The sequence below is a fragment of the Rhineura floridana genome, chromosome 5 (assembly GCF_030035675.1).
Source record: "Rhineura floridana isolate rRhiFlo1 chromosome 5, rRhiFlo1.hap2, whole genome shotgun sequence".
NCBI lineage: Eukaryota > Metazoa > Chordata > Lepidosauria > Squamata > Rhineuridae > Rhineura > Rhineura floridana.
In genome coordinates this window covers 66,843,878-66,861,653 of record NC_084484.1, presented here as the reverse complement: position 1 = coordinate 66,861,653, position 17,776 = coordinate 66,843,878, and the positions used below count along the sequence as shown (strand labels likewise).

General features: G+C 39.2%; 1 protein-coding gene across 2 annotated transcripts in view; it reads left to right on the top strand.

The window, feature by feature from the left end:
- The window catches only part of PRKX (protein kinase cAMP-dependent X-linked catalytic subunit), a 78,058-nt gene extending 62,558 nt beyond the window's left edge, over positions 1–15,500 (top strand). Inside the window, exons 5-9 of one of the 2 annotated variants that reach the window (XM_061627055.1) lie at positions 4,060–4,155; positions 5,928–5,985; positions 9,103–9,180; positions 9,712–9,863; positions 10,888–15,500. In XM_061627055.1, the coding sequence (XP_061483039.1) occupies positions 4,060–4,155; positions 5,928–5,985; positions 9,103–9,180; positions 9,712–9,837 (358 nt within the window). In that variant the 3' untranslated portion in view covers positions 9,838–9,863; positions 10,888–15,500. Of the gene's footprint in view, positions 1–4,059; positions 4,156–5,927; positions 5,986–8,517; positions 8,638–9,102; positions 9,181–9,711; positions 9,864–10,887 lie in introns of those variants that run through there. The other variant, XR_009762746.1, reaches the window with a different exon arrangement.
- Positions 15,501–17,776: the final 2,276 nt, after the last annotated feature.

Below are 17,776 nucleotides of genomic sequence, written 5' to 3'. Positions count from 1 at the left end.
GTTTAAAGAATCTGAGAAGCTTGTTTAAAGGAATCTTGAATTATTAAAGAAAATTCCATTTCTGTTTTGCCTCACGTTTCTCACTGCTGCAACCAGTAGCCTGCACACTACAAAACCAAGCCTAAACTCCAGCTGTGCTTGCATGTCCCCAACATTGTGTGACAAAGGAATACATCACTTAAGGAAGGGCAGACCAGAGAGACTTGAAATCTGGAGAACTTCCATTTTTGTTTTTTTTATTTTTAAGCTCTCTTGGCTGCTTCAGAATGTTTCAGTACATGACAGCAACATTTTGCATGCTGTTATCGGAACTGAACAAGTTACCACTGAACTGGAAGAATTCCTTACAGTAGCCATATTTCTACCTATAGGCAAGTGGTAGAGTAGTGGTGGGAAACCTTTTTCAGGCAGTATCCTGTACACCCTTCAGGGCAACATTGTAAGGGCCAAATGCCAGTAGTGAGTGGGGCTTAGAGGCAAGAGTGGGTGGAGCAACAGATGTAAACTTTACCATTGTATAGTAGGCTAGTTTCTACAGATAGGCGCACACCCCTCTATCCAGACAAACAAAAAGCATTAAGAGTTCAGTGGCCATTTCAGCAAGGCAAAAACACTCAGTGTACAAAACAGGGACATTGAGGGGTGTGGCCTGGGGAGTTTCGAAAGACACCTGGTGGGGCACATTCATCCCCTGGGCCTGAGGGTCCACTCCCCTGTAAGTAGATAGCATATATAGAAGCAAAGTCACGAAGACATAGGAGCATTCTATAGCCTGTACTACACCATTTGGTTTCCCTGTTTGATGGAAGAGCCTTTAAATCAAATTTGGTAGCTTGTTTCATTTTTTTAGGCTTAACAATCTGGCCTACTCAATTAATCCATTATGTTTTTCTGGGACAACAAACACTACCTACAGTGATCTTGGACCCAATTACATAAGAATTATACAGTACCAAACATTCTCTTGGCCCTAAATAATTGTGATGTTGTAGCAGTAGTAGTAATAAGATGGTAAAGGAGAAGAGGAATGATATCCTGTTTAACTGGAGATGCCATGCAGTCTTTTAATCCATTGTTGTATTTGTTGTAAAAGTGCAACTATCCTGTACTGGAAGCTTGTTATAGCTGTGGAGTGTTCTGAGAAGTAATCCTGGTACAATGTTGACATGGTTGACTTTTGTCTGTACGTATACAACCAAATTACCCATTCTTCCCTGCCCCCCCAAAAGTGCTGCATCCTCATATTGGAAAGTATCCCCTTGCCTGGCCACAAATGCCACTTTCTCCTTGGTTTCTTTTCTTTGTATCCAGATCAAAGGAAGTTATTAGCATGGTATGTCCCAAGACTTTTTGCTATATGAGGCAGAACAACAAATGTGCATCTCCCGCCGCCACTTATGCAAATTATTGCCACTTTTATGCCAATCAGCATAAAAGGGAAGAGAGAGAGAGAGAAGGGGGGGCAGATCCACAACATACATTTAAAGCAGATCCAACACACATTTAAAGTGCATTACTTTCCCCAAAGTATCATGGGAATAGCTTGTTAAGGGTGCTGGGAAGTTGTAGCTCTGTGAGGAGAAAACCACATTTTTGGGGATTCTTTGGGGGAAGTCATGTGCTTTAAACGTGTGTTAGATATAATTTAAATGTATGTTGTAGATCTGTCTCCCGCCTGCTGCCTGAAAACGAAGCTCAGCCATAGAGAATGGACTGCATTCTACATGTAATAAGACCACTGCAATCATGGTGCACCACTCCTCTTCCTGCTCCATATTGGGCAGTGAAGCCTCATAGTTCCTCCAGTGCTGGAAGCTCAAAATAGCCTCATGTGTATCCAGGGGTCTCGGGGGGGGGGTCTGAGACACCTTACTTTATTGGGAGCAGAGTCCCAGCCAGGACACTTTGTCACTAGAGTCCTATGAGCGACTCATCATAAAAGTAAAGTGTCTTAGCCACTGAGAAAAATCTCCTAACATGCTTCCTAGTCCTTTCCTGCTGATTGGAGCCAATCAGAGTGAAGGGAGGTGAGTCAGTCACTGAAGAGACTCTTCTCAGTAACGAACACTCTCTTTTCATGCTGATTGGCTCCTAAGGATTTCTGCTATTGTGGTAGAAGGTGTGCGGGGGGAGGACTGAGGAGTGTAAGACGTCATAGAGAGCAAGCAAGCAAGTGAGGGAACGTGACTGTGAGGGGGCATGGCATGACTACCCTGCACTTCTGAATTTGTCACTACCCTACAGTGTGTATCTTAACACTACATACGGCAGTTGGTTTTTTTGCCTAGTTACCATCCCTGCTCATTTGTGTGTGCATGCACACTTATGCAATGAGTGGCAAAATTGAGAGTGGTTTTTCAAAAATACTTTTGGTTGCTTGCAGCCTTAATTTTTGCCATCTGGAGCATCCTACTCCACAGTGAAGCCAGTCCTCTTGTTAACAGGCTGGGGAGTCTGATAATGGCTTGCCTTGGTGTATGCATTCCTCATAATTGAGGTACAGGGCATCTGTTAAAGAAACAGGTCTGATTTATGAAGTGTTATCTCATGAGGAATATTGGCTCAAGCATAAAGCTGGCTATGCTAGCAAGACTTAGGGTGGCACGTTTCAAATACTGCAGCAGCAGAGTATCTGTTCCATAAGGATATTACTTTAGCTATGAAGACCAGTACAAATATTTAGCACTGGAATATAAAGGAGCTCTAACAAAATATTTGAGACCTTTTCAAAAACATGCATGTAAACCTTAGCTCCTCATGGGTCTTGTACGTTTTCTCCATCTTGGGGGGAAAAAGGATAAAAAGGAACAGCACTCCTGTTTTTAGGAAATTGACTTGATGGGTATTTTGGAATAGTTGGGAGTTATGTAGTGTAGTTCAGTTAAATTTGGAAAATGTTTCTTTTATTATTGGATATGTGGACTCCATTCTAATGGCCACCACGTATTTTAAGTCAAGCTGTTGGGAAGAAAAAAACTTTCATTCCAAACCCATTAAGGAGGGCTCAAAATAATCTCTCAACTAATTTTGCATGCCCAAGAAGGCTTTGGGCACATGTTCCCCAAACAGCAGCCCCCCATATTGCATGTCCTAATGCACTGTGGTGGGAGGAGGGGTGGGTTTCTTCTGTTCCAAGAAAGGAAAAAGTCAAAAATCCAATTGAGCAGGTCAAAGTCCTCAGGAATATCTAAAGTAGCTCTATGAACATTTCACTAAATATAGCTTGTGTTCACACAGAATGTACATGAAGAAAATGAGCTAATTAAGTAATTTTGCTTCTGTGCTTTAATTTCAACTGTGATTCTTTCTAAATAAAGACACTGCAATGCAATAAGTTAATAACCAGAAAAAATGTTTTGAAATATTACTACCCTTTATCCTTCAACTGGAGTGGAAAGATGTCATGTTTCCGAAATTAAATGCTTCTGAAACTAATCCTGTCTTTTGTTTATTTACTCATAACAATTCATATCCTTGCTCTATTCTAAGAGCTTTGAGTATATTATGCAAATACATAAAATTAGACATTAAAAATGAAAAAAAAGCCCAAATAATGGGTCTTCTGCCCTGCTAGGGCAGATGCCAGGGAAGAAGGAGTGCAACCTCCACGCAGCCCTTCCTCCTCCAGCTGGCTTGGGACAAAAATGTTGTCCTCTATTATTATAGGGGCCATTGTTAGAGTTCTCTTTTTTAAAAAAAACCAAACGTTTTTCTGAAGGAACAGTGCTGAAGTTAAAGAGGAGCTGATTTGGCAAGCAGGCAAGAATGGAGTAGCCAGCAAAAAGAGGCATAATTTATAGGAGTTTGCTTTCTAATTATTGCAAACCTTGTTAGGCATTGGTTTCATGGGGAATTATTTTATTTGTATATATAGAAAGAGTATTCCTTGGTTTCCACTGGGCTAAAGGGGGGTGGGTACTGTACAGCTGCATGCATAAATAATTGCATGTCTAAATGGTATCTTAAAATAGGTTACTGATTATATATATGTTATGTACATCTTTTAGACTTTCTGAAATTATATAACTGTGTGCTGTTGACTCCTCCCTCCTCCACTAGGTTTCCTCCATTCTTTGATGACAATCCATTTGGAATATATCAGAAGATTCTTGCTGGAAAAATAGATTTCCCCAGACATCTGGATTTATATGTAAAGTAAGTGCATTCATCTTAATCACTGGTTTATTTTCTTTAGGTTACACTTTAGCAGTTCTTGAAAGTATCATTTAAAGTAGTGTGCCAAGTTATTTGTTAAATGTAGCCACAGTTCATTAGTATGATATGCACTGGCTCTCTATGGATTCTGGAGAGAGAACGCTCTAATTTACATACTTGACATGAACTAAATTCCAGGGGACACTAATGTGAATTCAGAATGCTAGCTCAGACTTTCAAATATTTACAGATGAGCCAAACTTGTGTTAATTCTAATTTTCATATTGATAAAGATTTCCATCCAACAGCTTAGCAAAACAAAAAACCAAACATTTCCATGTCTTTTATAGCTTGGCAGAGTTGTACAAGAGCCTTAAAACCTTAATTTTAAGACTATGTGGAGCTGTGTAGTCCCTGAGCTAGGGCACAGCCCAAGGAACCTGGCAAGCCTGGGGAGCAAGAGAGGTGTGAAACACCTGAGCTTCTCTGGCAAAGCTTGGTAAGTTTCCCAAAGTGAACTGAAGCCTGAACCAGAACCTTTTATATACTTTATGTAAGCATTCCGGTCATAGCGCTGCCTCAGTCAAGTGGGCTGAGGGGTAGGGCTTACCAAGAGTATATGAAAGGCCCCTGTCTGAGCTTCACCAAATTTGTCCAGACAAGCTTGGAGATTGTACAGTTCCTTTACTCCTAAAACTCTAGATGAGGGATGGAGAACTTTACCTAGGCCATACCTCTCCCCAAACTATGCCCCTTCTCAGTCTGCTCCATGTCCTCCTCAAGCACTTTTGCCTGGTTCAAATGTGTCCTCAAACCACAATGATGCATCAGGCTTGCCTCAATGGATGGGATGTGTGCAAACTATTGACTTCTGTGTGGCTGAAATGTAGTCTACTATACAAAGATAAGAGTCAGATCTGTTGCTTGGCCCACTTCTTGCCTTTGACGTAACCCACTTTTTGCCTCTGGCTGTCCCCAGCACAAGCATGTGGCCCCCAGAAAGTAGCCCATGAGGAAATTGAGACCTTGGACTGAAAACAGTTCCCCACCCCTGCTCAAGGGTTTGCACGGCTTGTGGCTTGCAGCTTAGCTCAGGAATTTCACCATTTTTGGAGCCATAATAGCCAGCCTTTGGGGACTTGTACACTTCCTCCTAGTGTTGAGAACTTGGCAGAAAAATAGTTGAAAGGTTGAGGGGACAATTAAAGAAGACTTGCTTTTTGTTGATCAGGGAAGCAAGCAACACAACCAGAAAGACTATTGGTTTAACTCTTATTTTAATTGTTTTATACAAGAGCAACAGCAGCAAAGATTAGGAAAGAAGGAGCTTGTGTGGCTGAAAAATGATACAACTATACTAATTCAGCCAACGACAGCTGTATGCTTAATACATATATGTATTGGGGGTAAATTAAAATTGGAATGCTGAAAAAATGGTTTGAGCAGAATTTGGTACTTTGTGAAATATATACCTGTCCCGTATGTTCCCATGTTTTCTTTGCAACTCAATTTTCAGTTACTGTGTCTTTACATCACTGCCAAAAGTGTATTGAAAGGTGGATTTACTGCTCACTCCCCCCCTCCCAGTTATTTGTATCTGTAAGCATTGGAAGCATGTTCCTAAAGTTACAATAACACTCTATAAACATTGCTAATTGCATACAATATTAGCCTTATTATAATATTAGTATTAGTGATTATACCACTTTCTATCCAAGTTGACCCTAATACAACTTTGAAATATGACTTTATTTTTATCCCCATTTGTCCAGGGACCTTATTAAAAAGCTTCTTGTGGTTGACAGAACAAGACGGCTAGGGAACATGAAGGTAAGTTTTAAATATTAGTTTTATCTCTGCACATTCAAACCATTGTATAAATGTGTTGCTTGGCTTCAATTTCCAGAATTACTTTTTTGCTTATGACCAAATTCCAATATATTTGGATTTTTTGAGGGGGGGGAGGGAATCCTATTAATGTATTCATAACTATGGGAAAGCTAAGAGACTTTTCATTTGAGCCCTGGTTAATTATTTTTTGCATCTGATAAGCATCTAACGGTGCAGTATTTCTAATTTAAATGTAATCATTAAATGAGTGTACAAGCTTATATGGGTTCTGTGCAACGATGTAGCTTCAATGTTTCTGGAAGGATTTTTGCCTGGATACAGGTAGATATAAATTCCCACCTTCCCTACTCCGTCTAGTCGTTTTAGTTTACAACACTATTGGAACAGATCTTCAAAAAGTAGAGGAGCTAAATATTGATGCTTCTATAATGATAGTGTGTTATATCTGTCCACCTTTCAGTTTCCATGATAGAAGCCTACAAAATTGCATAGATACAAGAAGTTCTGGCCCTTTGTGTCTTTGTCTTTAGAGGAAATAGGTAAATATTTGTTTAAAAAACTCAGCGCAAATTAGTAAGCATTTTGACTGAAGCGCTTTGTGAACAGATCAATCAAGTACAGTAGGATGAGTGATAGAAATTTGGATCCTTGCTCACCCTTGCCTTCAGATGTTACAGTAAGCTCTGGACAGGCTCCCATAGAATTGTTTATTTTTCTCATGTAATGTCTGAAGGAGGGGTTCAGGCAGAGGAGATACTCAAACTGTGTCCCTTGGGGACAGAGTTAGAAACCCCCACAAGCTATCCCTTCTGAATGTTTTCTTCTGCTGTATGTCTTGGCCAGGATCCGACGAACTGCATAAGTAGTTTTGTGCATCCAATAGAACTCTGTGCATGTGCTTGTGAAATAGCACCCCATGCCCCATAGTAAACCACTTTCAAATTTGGGATGAGTTTCAAAAATTTGTGATATGGCATGAGGGTCTGCTACTTAAAGGGGGGAGGAATCAAACTCTCACTTGGCATATGCAGTCCTTGGTCAAGCCTAAGATAGCTTTTTAGAAATCTGGCAATATTACTTGATTATTACTTTTTAAAATCTGGATTATGGTTGATATGTAGAACGGTTTGCAACCAATAAAATCCAAATTTGGTACAAGAAATGCTACTGTGAATTCCAATATTTAAGACGGTATCAGAAAAGTTGGTCAGGTTGGAGAGAGTGCATGAGAACCCAGTAATCTTCAACCTTTTCAGACCTCAGACCCATTTTTAACTCAAACATGCATTTGGGGACCCATTTCTTTCTTTCTTTCTTTCCATATACAGTGCCTTGCAAAAGTAATCAGACCCCTAACCAATGCTCTCATATTACTGAATTACAAATCGTATATTGTAATTTTGTTCTGTGTATTTTATTTTGAAATACTAAAACTCAAAACCAATTATTGTAAGGTGACTTTGGTTTTATGTTGGAAAGTGTAAGAAACAGAAAAACCTGAAACATGTTGCTTGCGTAAGTATTCAACCCACATACATTAATATTTGGTAGAGCCACCTTTTGCTGCAATAACAGCTTTAAGTCTTTTGGGATAGGTATGTACCAGCTTTGCACACAGTGTCAGAGGGATTTTGGCCCATTCTTCTTGGCAGATTCGCTCCAGGTCGTTCAGGTTGGTTGGACGTCGCTTGTGGACCACAATTTTCAAAGAGCGCCACAGATTCTCAGTGGGATCAGGACTTTGACTGGGCCACTATAGGACATTCACCTTTTTGTTGCTTCGGCCTTGTGCTTGGGATCATTGTCCTGCTGAAAAGGGAATTTCCTCCCAAGCTTCAGTTTTTTAGTGGACTGAAGCAGGTTCTCTTGGAGTGTTTCCCTGTATTTTGCTCCATCCATTCCACCTTCGATTTTAATAAGCTGCCCAGTCCCTGCTGATGAGAAGCATCCCCACAGCATGATGCTGCCATCACCTTACTTCACTGTAGGGATGGTGTGTCTTGAGGCATAGGCAGTGTTAGGTTTGCGCCATACATAGCCCTTTGAGTTTTGGCCAAAAAGCTCAATCTTGGTCTCATCTGACCGCAAAACGTTTTCCCACATCGCAGCTGGGGCACTCTCAAGCTTTCTGGCAAACTCCAAAGTGCTTTCAGATGGTACTTTTTGAGTAACGGCTTCTTTCTTTCCACTCTCCCATACAGGCCAGTGTTATGCAGAGCTCTTGATATGGTTGACTGGTGCACCATTACTCCCCTCCCCTCCACTGAACTCTGTACCTCCTTCAAAGTGATTGTTGGCCTGTGTGGCTTTTCTCACAAATCTCCTTCTTGTTTGAGCTCTTGAGTTGTGAGGGACAGCCTTTTCTTGGCAGTGCCTGGGTGGTGTGAGGCAGCTTCCACTTCCTGATTATTGATCCAACTGTGCTCACTGAGATATACAAACACTTGGATATTATTTTGCACCCTTTCCCTAACCTATGCATTTGTATAACATTATCTCTCACTTCTGTAGAATGCTCTTTGGTCTTCATTTTCCTTCAGATCCACAGCCTGACCAATGATCCTTCAACAGTGGGGGTTTTATCCTGACAGTGTGACAGCAACTTTAATGGTTCACAGATGGAGGCCAATGGTAAGGTAATTGTGTCCTCGATAGGGCAATTTCTTTCATCTGTGTAAACTGGGAGCTTCCACTTATGCGATCAGCGTTTCAGTTTTTTATGTTTCTTACAAACATTTCCCAACATAAAACCAATGTCACCTTACAATAATTGATTTTGAGTTTCAGTGTTTCAAAATAAAATATCATACAGAACGAAACTACAATGAACCATTTGTAATTCATTAATATGAGAACATTGGTCAGGGGTCTGATAACCTTAGCAGGGCACTGTATTTACATGAGGGTAGTGCTGCTGTTGTGACCTACCTTGGATTAGGCTGTGATCCGTTAGTGAGTCCCAACTCACCAACTGAAGACCAACTATCCCCAAAAGACAGGTGGGAAAAATCGCATTGGATCTATATAGAGCTTTTGCTGTAATATATTTTGGCATTTCTTGTCAGTAAATAAGCTTGTGATCTTATTTTTCAAAAGAATGGAGCCGATGATGTCAAGAGGCACCGATGGTTCAGGTCTATAGACTGGGATGCTGTACCACAGAGAAAATTAAAGGTGAATTGTGCAAAAAGAAATACAGCTTTGAGAGGATTCATTATACATTTGCTTAATTTGATTCTTTTTATGACTTTGTCTTAGAATTACACTGCACAATGAAGGTCATATGCTCTAGTTCTTTGCATTAAAAGCCAGAGCCTTCACACCAAATCTTTCCAAAGTTTATTATTAGCTAGGATCCTAATGTGCATGAGCAGTGAGTAAACAGACTCCCAGAAGGCATATGACACCTCCACCAAGCTGAAGCTAAGTAGGTCTAGGTATGGTCAGAGCCTGAGTGGGAGACCACCTGGAAATTTATATGCCGTAGGTTCCATAATGAAAGAAAGAAAGGTGGAATAAAAATATAATATAAATAATATATCAGGCCAAGCAATTAAGCTCTTACACAGCTAAAACTGATGCTAGATAGTTTGAGCTAATATTATGCCATGTAAAAAAGTAGGGGAGTAATTAAAACTTCTACACTCAGCTCGATTTGACATGGAATTTAAATTGATTTATTTGTTCCCCCCTTTTTTAATTCAGCCTCCTATAGTGCCGAAGGTATCAAATGATGGTGATACATCTAATTTTGAAGCTTATCCTGAAGATGACTGGAACAAAACACCTCCTGTACCTCCTAAAGATTTAGAAATTTTCAAAAACTTCTAAGTGGGGGACACTAAATGTCATTTAAGGTATTGGATATTCATCTTCCATCCCTGCTGTTTCTTATATATTCCATTTTACATGTTTTAAAATAAAAGTATTTATATACTGCCCTCTCACAAAATATCAGGGTGGTGTACAACAACATAAAAACATTTAAAAGCTATACAAAACAACCAAAACTGGTTGAGGCCAGTCGGGCCTCTGTAACATGGGGGACAACTAAAAGTGCTCCTATGGATGATCTCAGTGATCAGGGCTCAGGTGGTCTTTAAGATATCCTAGACCCAAGTTGTTCATGTCCTTATATATTATAACAGCTGTGGAAAAACTCTGGCCCATGACCTAATTAGATCTGCCTGGACTCTCCATTTGGCCTGTAGGGAAGTTTTAGCCAAGCCACACCCATATATTATGTTGGGTATGGGACAGGTAAAGATGCAACTAGGCTGAAAGTTCGTATGTGGGCATCCCCTCCAAATCCTGTGCATGGCACTTTGCAAGCCTCAAGGATCAGCTGATCATCAGGGCTTGCATAGCACAGTGTATGGTGTTTTGCAGGCCCTGATAGTCAGCTGATTGTTGGAGCTTCCAAAGCCCTGTACGTTTGCCGACAGTTTGATTTCAAACCACACAGGCAAAAACAGATGATCTGACGTTGTGATGTCAGGTGATTGATAGATGGTGAGCCCCAGTCACCTGTCAAGCTTAGTCGGAGGTGGGTAGGGGAGATAAGGATCCAGCCTGCTGGCTGGATTCAGTTCCCCACACCTGTATTATAAAAATATCCATGATGATCTTGATGGTTTTATTCATTCCTCTTGCCTTAAAGCATAAGCATGTTTCAGTGGATAGCATTTAAGAATATCTACTCTTGCACTTCATAGAATCACCTTCATATTGATTTTTCCCTTTGGAAATAAATTTCCTTCAGGTCATGTGTGGACACCAAAAAAGGTCCTGAAGTCTATTTTCAGAACTGTAAATAATGAGAGTCAGATATTTACTACACTGAAAAATCAATTAATTCACATTTTTTCATTTATTTGGCAGAAACTGGAATAAGATTAACAAGATAGTTGGGAACTGGCCAAGAAGAACTGAAAAAATTAATGAAGAATTTATTTGAAATGAAATTGAAAGAATGTTACTTCATTAGGAATATTGAAACAATGTTGAAAAAATGGGGAAAGGGCAATGCTCATGTTTAGTTGTATGGATCTGGCATTAGTTCAGTAAACTAAAATACTGAAGCGCCAACCCCTGGGGTGTAGACACTGAAATTGTTATAGGTTTTTTTTAATTAATGTTATTTTTAGTTTTGTTTCTTGCTATGCCCAAATATTTCTTGCATAGTTCTCTCATTGACTAACTTTATAAGTTTATACTAAGATTGTCATTTAAAGCACAAATTAGTATATATGTATATAAAGAAATCAGTACAGCAAAAGCACAGAAACTGTGCAGAAATGTAAATTTTTGTACTTTGCAGAGTCTATGATTTTTATTAAATGTTTTTCAAGATGCTGTCTAGAAGAAAAAAATCTTAAAATGATAAATAGTTTTTTCAGCATCTATACATTTTATAATTCTTTGTAAAAAGAAATATACAAGTAAATTTTGAGAAAATTGTAACATTTTCAGTGCTTCACACCTGCAGCCCTACTACTTGAAAGCTGAAAGATAAAGAACCTTGTTGTGTTTTGTTCTGTTTTATTCTTTATATTGCATCATGTTTTCTTTATGAAGTTGAGTTGGAATGGTGTGTGTGCACATCATAATTCTTGATCATTGCAGACTATGTAAAGTGTTTTTATTAAATATATGAAATCATGGCAAGATAGCACCCATTGCTAATAAGGGTAAGGTCTCTTCTCTGACTTTAGATTTAGAATTGTTGGACTTGTTAGAACCCATATGCAGAGTTCCATGCATGTATGCCCATCACTGGATAATTGCAACCTCAATGATGGCTTGATGTGTGAAACAGTCTTCACAGATCAAGTAATATAGTTGAAGATTACCTGGTGTCACTTCAGAAATAATGTTATTCATACATTCGCCTTCGTTATCATATGATAAGTAATGAACATCCCAGTGTGAATCACCTCCAAAGCAGAATCTTCTACATATTAAGCCTTCAGCTCCATAAATTAGAACTATTTGTGCCATTTATAGTGTTGGAATAAATCAGAAAATCTAGAATGTAACCATTGGGAGTAGGAATTATATATTTACAAGATACCAAGGCTGAGCTTAAGCAGGTGAGAAGAACCTCTGGTCCTCCAGATGTGGATGAGCTGCAATTCCCATCACCCCTGACCATCAACAGTACTAGCTGGGAATGAATGGAGTTGGAAGTTCAATATCTGGAGAGCCATGGATCTTCCACCCCTGAGCTAGAGATTGTTTGGGCTGTTAAAACATAGTACTACTACTAGGATTTGAGCTTACTTATTTCTGGCAAGTTTAACTTTGAATTGGCATGTAGGTGTAAAAATAAATATTCAGCAGATCTACATTCAGATAAATATTTGTATGTGAAATTCTCTCAAATAATGGCTTAGATACCTGTCAGGGTTGTTGATGTTCTGTCAGTATATATTTGAAGAAGTTACTTTTAAAAACAAAACAGTGACTGATTCTTTTCCCCCTATCCTGCAGATCTAAGTGGCCCATGTATATGCAATTTATAAATGTAAAGGTTTGCTCAGTTTTCTGGTCAGCTTTTGCTATGATCTTAACCTGAGATGTTCCAAGAACCACAGCTTTCATTTTTTGTACATAAGAGCACATTTCTAGACCATACAATGGAAAACATGGGCTCTAAATAAAAAGGAAATAGTGTCTGCAGTGAAATAAAACTTTTCAATTTCCTGTTACCTACCCAGTATCAAACAAGTTCTAGTGCTTTTTCTTGTGTGCTCATTGAAAAAAGTACAGAATATCTACCTGAGAATAAGTGACTGTTTTGCTGTTACTACTTCTGCTGATTCTGAACACACAACATTTGTGTGACTTCCATTACTCTTGCTAGGTAAATCTGCCAAATCTTGACGTTCTGTGTTGCAAAATCTTAATATTTGATGAGCAGTAAATTAAGGTGCTTGCAAATAGTGTATTTCTGTTTGTTCCTAGCCTGCACCAGTTTTAACTACTGGAACAATCCTGTACAAGACAATGAATACACAGAGACATACTGCTCAGTTCATGCATATTCAGCCAAACCATGAGTTAGCATGCATGTGCATTGTTCTGGAGAGGAGGTTGTGATCCGGGAACCAAGAACAAACCTTGTTTACAGCTCATGTTTTGTCTGGAGTGAAAACAAACCATGAGCCCAGGTTCAGTTTAGCCCAGGGTAGCTCAGCAGGTGGAGGATCAGGGAAGGAGCACAGCAGCCTCTTAACTCCTCTCGAGGAACCCACATGTTTGTACTAAGCCATGGTTTGGCTTAGTGTTATATATGAACTGTCAATATATAATATGTGGTGGTCTTCTCTGTCATAGATTTATATAATCTGAACTCAGTTATACTATTAGACTTCTTTCTTCCAAAAGAAAAAGTAACACTACAGTAATATTCTGGAGCATGAGACATTTAGGTTAGAATTCTTTTTCTTATTTTAAAGGTACACTGAGACGATGTTCTTAGAGTTCTTAGTTGATTCTAACTGAATGTAGTAAGTTAATGTAGTTGCTATCCTTGCTGTTCTACATCTCAAATCAGTTTTTAATTTCCACTGGTTAGCACTGATACACTTCAGGAAAGACTACTAGAAATTGCAAACTGAAGTTGCATGTTTAATGATAATATGTACTAGAAGAAATTGAGATATTCACTTGGTTGCCAAGCCAATTTTAACTTCAGTTGTAAGTATCCAGTTATTTAAAAGGCTATTGCTTAATTTTTTACTTAGCTATAAAAGTTATACCAGAGAGTTGTGGCTTTCATTTGGCAAGTAAATGATCCTTTAAAAATCAATTATGTACTGTAAATTAAATTATGCATAAGAAGAAACTGAATCTTCAATTGTATGAATGACAGGGGCATCTTAGAATACTAGTTCCCTTAGCATAATTCCACAATATAAAGGAGCTGTTGTGATGTATTTGTTCACAAGACACTGATGATGCTAAGCAAATATTGTGCACTGAAGTCTGAAATTTTCCCCATTGGTTAATTTAGCAGTATGCCACTAAACTGGAAAAACAAAAAAGGTGCCTCAAGGAATGGATGTTGCAAATTGGATATTGTGCTCTTAATTGTATCTTACAGGTTTATGCTATAGGGTACCCAGAGAAAACTGTTACTGACAGCTTTATATAAACATTGTTTATAAAATGAACAAGTACAAATATCTACCAGAGCTGCAGACACTGGGTTGGATTCAGACTAAATTAGTTGAACTTTGGTCCAATTAAGTGGGACAATTTAATCTTGACTTTGATACCCACTCATTTCAATAGTAACTAAGTTCACCTAAACCCCTATTCAGGCATTATAGCTCCCATGAATAGCAGCATGGCAGCAGGAGCAGAGTGAGTATCCATGCCCCTGGCATCTGCACATACATCTACAGGGAAGGAGGCCTTTACACATACAGACGTGCATACAAAGGCTTCAATTTGACCTGAAACCACAACAACTCTGGGTTCCATTTGTGTTGAAGCCTTTGTGTGAAGCTGCTACCATGTTACTGTATACTGGAGCTATAACACCTGAACAGGAATTAGCTGAGGCTGCAGTCCTATACACTTTGGCCCTCCAGATATTGTTGGATGTCAACTTTCATTTGCTGCAACCAGCATGTCCAATGGCCGGGAATGATGGGAGTTGTAATCCAACAACATGTGGCAGGCCACAGGTTCCTCACGTGCTCTATGTCCCTCCTGAGTCACACTTAAACATTTTCAGATACCTATTTTTATTAGAATTAATCCTTATTCTCCATGCCTTATTTTTATAATGGTTTGATTTTTAAAAATTCAATCAGAATTCCATTTTTCCACATTGGTGCAAATCTTTTGTAGTAAATCGATGGATGAAGCCACAATAGCTCTCCTCTAGGACCTTCCCTGTATTCAGTTATATGGTGGATACTTGGAATAATTTTGTAACGAAATATGATACAATATAACTTCAATGAGGGACGGGTCCTAGATTGCCTAGATTTGCTTGCACATCTGTGCTGGTGTTGAGTTCAACAAAAGTGTTCTGCTGTAGAAGTGCAATTTTAATTTATAAAATTGTAGGTACTAAACTATGTTTAACTGGATGAACAGATCTTGGAAAGCAAACAGCAAGCCAGTCATCTTGCCATACAAGAGAATTTAGATTCAGCTATTATTACAGAATTTTTCAGCTTTCAAGAACTGTAGCATGATTCCTTTGTACTGTACTGTGTACAGATTTCCTGTGTTTTGCACTTTTCTATGGCAAACATGACAGCTTTATAAATATTCTGTTGTATAGTAAGTAAGGTATAGTTACATCTATGTACAAAACCAAACTGAACAAATTTGACTTCCAAGGCTGACTTGGACTGATGTCAGAAGTTGCTTGCTAGTTCTAACTCATGTATACGTACTGTACAAATACATAAGTCAGTCCTCATTGCACAATGAAAATCACTGTGATCTGTAAATAAAACTTAGTCCAGAAATACTTCTGCTGTTTAATTTTATATTGCACATCTATCAGTTCTGAAATAATTATTACCTTTAAAACATTTTCCCTATTGGACGTTATAAAGTGCTTTAAGTCACTCATACGTTGGTGCTTTGCTTCTTGCCATAAGATGTAGGTGTGGTCTCGTATTACATTTACCGTAAAGGTTTATTTGCAAACTTCTGCTCTTCTCTGACCAGATAGGGTGGCTTATGGGCATGATCCCACTGAGTTTCTGCGTAAGTGCAAGGATGTGCTTAGCACAGTAGCACACAATAAAAAGCAGTGATAAGCTTTGCTCTGCTTTATTGGATGATGGATCCTCCTAAAGGCACAAGGCACTGGCAACTTCTTATACCAAATTTATGCAGCTAAAGATCACCCCCACAGTGAGTGGCTCAGGGGTTATGTGCCCTGCCACCTGTGCAGCCGTGGGCAAGCTGCATAGTCCCAAGGTGCCCAGTTGCCCCCCAGCTGGCAGTTGTGGACAAGGAAGGGACTGGCTGTGCAGATGTGGCAAGTTGAGCAGGCCCTAGCCAGCTAGGGAGGACGCCTCAGAGGGAGGCAATGGTAAACCCCCTCTGAATACCTCTTACCATGAACACCCTATTCATAGGGTAGCCATAAGTTGGGATCGACTTGAAGGAAGCCCATTTCCCAAGTAGATAAAATGTCCTGATTCAGTCCTTATACGATTAGCTCATGACGTTTTATGTATGACCTTAAAATAAACCAAATGATCCTGCACAAAGATACTCCTTCCCCCTTTACGCTTTCTCAAAGAAGAAATAAGATGAGGCAGGCTGGGAAATCCGTTCACTGTTACTGGGTGATACTCTATTATGAAACCCACTAATAACTATTCTATTAATGGGAGCCTTGTTTTTAGTGTGGCATAACAGCTGGATCCAATTGGTATCTTGCACTTGTGAAAGCTGTTGTATGACCCTTAACTTCTATCATTATACTTGGTGACAATTATGCTTGTGCTATCACTTCCACAATGATAACTCTTCCACTAACATTATGTTGGGCTTTAAATAAAAAAATTCAGTAGGCAAATAAACAATTCAGGGAGTGAAGTGTGAAATAAAATAAAACTATCTTGTGATAAAACAATTTTGAGACTGATGTCTTCATCTGCAATCACAGAGTTTCCCAGGGGAAAAAAACATAAATGGCACATTTAGTTCCTTTAGAACATATGGAGTCTGCTGGATTCAGCCAGTGGCCTATCTAATCCAGCATCCTTCTCACCCAGTGGCCAATCAGTTACCAATGGGAAGCCTGCAGGCAGGATCTGAATGCAAGAGCACTCTCCCCTCCTGTGGTTTCCAGAAACTAATACAGAAGCATACTGCCTCAATTTGTGGAGGTAGAACATAGCCATTGCGGTTGTGGTTAGTGTTAGCCATTGATAGTCTCATCCTCCATGAAGTTGTCTAATTCTCTTCTAAAGGAACAAAGAAGGGGAAAAGCACTGAGTGATGATCAAAAAGGGAAGAGACAGGCTCTGGTGCTAGGTATATGGTTTATTTGAGTGCACAAATAAATCATATACATAGCACCAGAGCCCATCTCTTCTTGGCTTTCACTGCCTCTTGTGGAAGTGAATTCCGTAGTTAAACTATGTGCTGTGTGAGGCAGTACTTTCTTTTGTCTGTCCTGAATCTTCCAACATTGAGCTTCACTGGAGATCCACGAGTTCTAGTGTTATGAGAAAAACATTTCTCTATTCCCTTTCTCCATACCATACATAATTTTATACACTTCTATCATGTTGCCTCTTACATGCCTTTTCTCTATGCTAAAAAGTCTCAAATGTTATAACGTTTCTTCAGAGAGGCGTTGCTCCATCCCCTTGATCATTTTGCTTCCCCCGTTTCAAATCAACAGTATCATTTTTTATGTTGCCTTTCTTTTTCTTGTATTTTTTTTCTCTTTAAAAGACCATTTGAGTAATTATTGTCAAGAAGAGGAATCATCAAGCTATGTTTGCCAGCTGAAGTTACATGGCTTGTACAAAAGACTTTGAATCATGGTACATTCCTTTGGCAGTCAAGAAGCTGTGGTGGTGCAATGACTGGAGTGTTTCTTGGATTGGATGCCCAGGTTCAAATCCCTGCTCAGCTGTGCAACTCAAAGAGTTAACAAAACCCATACACACTATCAGCCTAACCTATTTCCCAAGCAGAACTGTGAGGCTGACACAATCATTCTGGACACATTAGAAGGACAATAGGATGTAGCTTTAATCATGTCTTGGTTTTA